Source organism: Lactuca sativa, chromosome 2, assembly GCF_002870075.4.
Source record: "Lactuca sativa cultivar Salinas chromosome 2, Lsat_Salinas_v11, whole genome shotgun sequence".
NCBI lineage: Eukaryota > Viridiplantae > Streptophyta > Magnoliopsida > Asterales > Asteraceae > Lactuca > Lactuca sativa.
The window spans coordinates 6,854,997-6,860,724 of NC_056624.2; the positions used below are offsets into that span (position 1 = coordinate 6,854,997).

General features: G+C 30.2%; 1 protein-coding gene across 2 annotated transcripts; it reads left to right on the forward strand.

Annotated features, from left to right (window-relative positions):
- The first annotated feature begins 1,362 nt into the window (after positions 1-1,362).
- Positions 1,363-5,409, forward strand: LOC111902526 (uncharacterized). 2 transcript variants are annotated; one of them, XM_023898348.3, is made up of 6 exons: positions 1,363-1,516; positions 3,093-3,305; positions 3,437-3,554; positions 3,976-4,136; positions 4,463-4,550; positions 5,065-5,409. In XM_023898348.3, exons 2-6 carry the CDS (start codon positions 3,156-3,158, stop codon positions 5,169-5,171), a joined length of 624 nt encoding a protein of 207 aa, XP_023754116.1. In that variant the 5' UTR covers positions 1,363-1,516; positions 3,093-3,155; the 3' UTR covers positions 5,172-5,409. The 2 variants fall into 2 exon arrangements, with proteins under 2 accessions (XP_023754116.1, XP_023754117.1); XM_023898349.3 differs by having other exon boundaries at positions 1,386-1,516; positions 3,087-3,305.
- The last annotated feature ends 319 nt before the right edge of the window (positions 5,410-5,728 follow it).

The following is a 5,728-nucleotide window of genomic DNA, read 5'->3' on the forward strand; positions in this document are numbered from 1 at the left end:
CCGATCTATCCTGGAAAACGGGTGGTATATAATCTTATTATTCTATTATAGATTATTCTACCAGATTATAACAATAAATAATGCATTTTTTGGAAGATCAGTGACCATTTTTCATCTCCATCTCACACACCATCATCCAACCTTCAGGCCCTTGATCACCGTGTTCCTTTTCATACATTCTATGAGAATAACTGTATGAAGTCAAATTATGTAAAAATGAAATTTTGTGAAAATGTTTTTATATGACAAATAATAAAACAAACTTTAGTAATTTTAAAATTCTTTGAGAATGCTTTTATATGATAAATAATGAAACAAACTTTAGTAATTCTGATAGAATGCACACCACATGGTTAGAACCAAGTAACATCAATAACCAAGTCAGAATGCTCTTTTTGTTCTTCAAGAATTTTAACATAAAATTCTGTTTTAGGTATTTCCTGTCATGCACCATATATAGACAGATATAAAAAAACATTTTGTCAAATTCATTTACCCACATGAATTCTTTCGAAACACATTAGCAAATAAGGAGGTTGAATGCTTGAGTATGACTAACTTTAACCTATAGCTTATCCTTCAACAATTTAATTGTGAAGTTAGTAAAATATTTTATAGTTCACAGATAAACTCAAACACTAAATCACAATTGGAGTAACCTGTAACCTTAACCTATAACTACCCTTTAACATAAAACAATATATATTTTTCAAAAATCAATGCAAAAAAAATCACAAAAAAGGTTGTTTCAGTTTCAGTCATAAACAAAACATATCATACAAGGCTTTATTTATGTATTATGATTCAAAATCAGAAAGATAACAACAAATTAATAAGCTTTTAATTTGTACATGTTTATAAATTAAGAAAGATCATTGAATTAACTGTAAATAAAATGAAATTTTGACGTCGGTCTTATTTAAACATATATTCAAAGGAAATACAATAAAATTATGAAAATAAGATAAGACAATATAGTTATGAAAAAAAAATTGTTGAATATAAAAGTCATAATTGATAACTTGAAAACCATAAAATATGAAATCCAAAAGGAAGAAACTTGAAATTGAAGTGCATGATTCGAGAGGGTGTTTGGCTTTGCTTTTAAAATGACTTTTGAAACTTTTGGCTTTTCCAAAAAGTCAAAAGTTTAAAAAGTTGTTTGGCAATTGAAAAAGATCTTTTAAAATAGCTTTTTGAGAAGAAGAAAAAGAAGGCTTTTAAGAAGTCACGAATGTGTGACTTTTGGCAACTTTTGCCTTTTTTCCCTTCTCCCCTCAAAAGTTTAAACAAACACATTTTAAAACCATCTTTTGAAAAAAGATATGAATCAAAATATGAATCAAAAAGTTCTTTTTTAAAAAGACTTTTTGGTGTGAAAAGCTATCCCAAAACACCCCTAGTTTCGAGAGATCAGGTTGCGTCGTACACTCTCGTTTCCACCTCGCCACCGACGAATCTCCTTCCCATCGCCATCTGCCGTCACCGCCGCCAACTCCAGCTGTATCCACAACAGGTTCGTCTATCTCTCTCTCTCTCGTTTTTTTCTTCTGATTTTGCTTCGCTTTGATGCTCCTGTCGACTGATTTATGATATTGCTCTTCACAAGACGCCCTACCACTTCGTTTTTTATTATTATTTTTTTTCACTTTGCACTTGGTTTTATTTCTTTCCTAGATATTGCTCCTATTCGTTTTGTTTTCCTGATATTTTAGTTGCTGATTTTGTGTTTATTTGTTGAGATGGGTTATATGTTCATTCATGACTGAAATCTGTTTCTGAACCTTGATGAACCTTGCTGATTTTGTGTTTTTTGGGTGAAATAAATTGCTGAAAATTTGTTCCTAGTTGTTAATAATGTGTTTATTGTTCTGATTTGTTCCTCTTTATTGATTTGGGCTGAAATATGTTGTGAATTTACTGAAAATGGACATTTTTATCTTTTTATAAATAAAAATATTGAGTTCATAAAAAAAAATAACATAAGGATAAAATAAAATGGTCATTTTTATCATTCAACACTGTAATTCAGATGATCGAACTAAAAAACATTTAACAATTCAGATCTTAAGATTTCAAACCCTCTTAGAAATTCAGACTTCTTAATTTTTCAGATCTTAAGCATTCAGATCCTGCCATTCAGACATCCTATATTAATAAACTGCTCGATTTTCATGTTGTTGTTGCTTAGTTTTGATGAGTTGCTTCAGTTCGATTTTGGATAAGTTAAAATTAGAAGAGTGATTTAAAATAAATGACAGCAACAATGGTCAGATAACTTCTTAAATCATTATAATTAGATAATGATTTTCAGTTAAAAGGATAAATCCCTCTGCAAGCAACAATGGCTGCTTAGACAAAGAAAATACATACATTCGGTTGTCTCAAAAAGTAATTTAAATCATTATACTTGGAAGATATATTCTAGGTTTTATAAAGGTTTCAATTTTTGTGATTCTATTCATTATAATTGGATATTAAAGCTTGCATTTTGACATCGCCTCATTTGTTTACAAAGCTTCATTTTGTGCTTATGGGATTGATAAATTGTTTTATGTCTATATATGGAAAGTATTTGTTTGTAAAAGCTTCTCTATAAATGGTTTGATTTGTGTTTATAAAAGCTTCATTATAAATAGTTCTATAAGTTATTATATAAATGATTTTGTACACAGAAGGGTAAAATGATAATTTACTCAGATTCAACTAGTTTATTCAAACATACACTATATGGGAATTTCCAATTTAGGGTTTTCTTTTTGCTAACTATTATATCATATTATCATCTGTCTATGTTTTGCATATACTTAAAGTCAATTTGTGTTTATTTTTGTATCTTTCGGATTGCAATTTGGGGTCTTTTAGTCATCTTGAGTACTTAGATATGTTCTTCTTCTTTAGCCACTTGACATGAAGAATGCCAAATAACCTATCGAATTTTAAAAACTTAAAGAGTTGTTTTTTAATGGAGAAACTCGACTCATTCTAGTTTCTAGCTGAAATTTTCATTTTTATCAATTTAACTGATCAGAGACAAAATATCAAAAACTGATAAATGTAAAGGTTTAATTAACCAAATCTGGTAGTTTCAGGGCAAATTAGCAGGAGGGTCAAACTTGTCAATATCAGTAAAGGAAGTTTTGTGATTTTCCACCATGGGAGAAGAAAAAGAAGCTGAAAATACTCAAGTTTCTGAATTATCCACAACAGAATTAGAAGAACAAAATGAAAACACATTGAATTTTCTTGATTCGGTGGATAACTATCTCATCTTGATTGAATCATTAACTTCCACACTTCGCCAGGTTTTGGATTCTTGAAATTTTCAATCAAGTTTTGATTATTCCATTAACTCATCTAAAAATTATATTATAAATACACAATTTATATCTCTTTTTTTAAAAAAAAAATGATATTTATGTGAATTGAGATGCAGGGATGGCTGGAGTTAGCTAGTGCTAGACATTCAATGGGAGGTTCACGTGTAAACACTGCTTTGCTTACTCTTAAACAACACTCTGCTGCTACAAAAGTGGAAGTAAATTATGACAACGGTATTTCTTTACCCCTTTCCTATCTTTACAAGGGTAAAATGGTAAATTCTTTCACTTGGGAATATTGCAATAAGATTCTCACAGATGAGATGATATGTAAACATTAGGTGGATTATACTTCCTTTGTCAACTTGACATGATTTTATAGAAACGTATGGTTATTTAGTCAAATGTCTAAAATGCCCTTTAACAAACTAAACCTCTTCCAACAATCTGTAATGCTAAACTAAAAGCCATTCATTTTAGCTTGAAATTTTCGTGAATTAGGTCATGCTATTGGGTGGTGGTCCCGCTTATAGGGTCAAATCAATACGCTCTAAGAAGAAATATTGTTACTCTAGAATTTTTGTTCACAATTGTTATGTAGATTTTCTTGTTTACAGTTGTAAGAAATAATTGGTTACTTCCTTTCTGTGTTTAGGTGGCTCAATGAAAAAGTCACCACATTTGACTTTATGCAAATGGACATCTTCTGACAAAAAAGACTCGTCTTTTGAGAAAGAAAACACTGACAATAAAGATTCAACAAAAGAAAGCAATGAATCTGAAACAACTGCATCACCACATAGAACAGAAAACCATGTGAGTGATTAAAATTACAAGATTTTCTTTTTTTTTTTCAGATATTATTTTAAATCTCAAATTACTATTTTTTTTCATTGTTATCATGATAAAATTTTGTTTTATTCCACAAGATTCTCCTACTTTGCTAATATTACAAGAAGGGTGTTTCAATTGTTTCTCTTAAACTATACCAAATCATACTCTTTAGTTTAACAAGAATATATTTTGACACTAGTTAAAATGTCTAAAACGCCTTTCAATGATATGGGGAAATAGGAAAATCTGCGTGACAAAATTAAATCATATCAAAAAGGAAATTACTAAAATACCCTTTCAATGCACAGCTTCAAAAAGAACGAGGGAAAGTACTATCAATGTTTGGGGGTTTGGTTTCTCCTAAGCTTCGGGCTTCTCAACTTTCATTTGAGAAAGGTAAAAATCACACTTTCATTTTTATAATAAATTGGAGAGTAAATTACACGAATGGTCCCTATGGTTTTGGGTAATTTGCACGTTTGGTCCCTAACTTATTTTTTAACTCCGAAGGTCCCTACTGTTTGTTTTTGTTACACACTTGGTCCCTACAGTTTGTTTTTGTTACGTGTTTAGTCCCTATCTTACCTAAAACGACTATTATTTAAATAGAAAAAAAAATGATGAGGTAGGTAAGGTAAGATGAGGGGGTGAGGTTGGGGGTGTGTTTATTTAAAGAAATTAGAAAATCAGGGGCAAAATAGTCTTTTTAGGTAAGAAAGGGAGCAAGCGCGTAACAAAAACAAACAATAGGGACCTTCCGAGTTAAAAAATTAAATTAGGGACCAAACGTGCAAATTACCCTAAACCATAGGGACCATTCGTGTAATTTACTCTAAATTGGAAGAAACTTTTGCTGTTGATTCCCAATGTAAAAAAATATAAAAAAAAATACTGTTTCTTGTTGTTGCAGCTCTGGAAACACTTGTGGAGATAGCAAATGTACGTTCATCAATTCTTGGATCTCATCATGCATTGTTACAACACAAGGTTAAGGATACGAATAGCACTGAGGAATGAAAAAAATTGGCCAATTGGGTTTTAACTAGTGTCCAAAATAATTACACTATAGTTTTGACTCCATTTGTTGTCCACTCTTTTATATTTGTCTCCTTGGTGATTGATATTTGTGAATTACCAGTTTCGCTATTACTTAGTTGGATGTGACTTTATTGAACTATTATTCTGTCAATATTTATATTCGTCTTCTATGATATGATATTTAAATATGTTTTATAATAGTTAAGGATTTTCAGCATCTATGTGGTTGGTTGAGTTTTAATATATTTTGATTTTTGGTTATTTAAACCACAAAAGTGTAGCAATACTGAATCATTAGAAATTTGAAGGTCAAATTCTATAATAACTATTGTAGTTTGGATGTATTTTTTGTTTAACCAAACAAAGAATTTTTTGTTGTTTAACCACTGAGACTTTATGATGCAGGAGCATCCGATCACAGCCTCCTATTGGCTGACTTTTTTATGTTTTAGTCAATTATTTAGTTGATTTGTTTCCTATTTGAATTATGTTAAAATAATAAGAGATTTAGTGGAAGAAAATATGAAACAACCCAA

Coding starts and splice junctions, on each gene's coding strand:
- LOC111902526 (XM_023898348.3), top strand. CDS start 3,156: ATGGGAGAAGAAAAAGAAGCTGAAAATACTCAAGTTTCTGAATTATCC. Junction 3,306..3,436: donor TAACTTCCACACTTCGCCAG/GTTTTGGATTCT, acceptor ATTGAGATGCAG/GGATGGCTGGAGTTAGCTAG. Junction 4,551..5,064: donor TCAACTTTCATTTGAGAAAG/GTAAAAATCACA, acceptor TTGTTGTTGCAG/CTCTGGAAACACTTGTGGAG.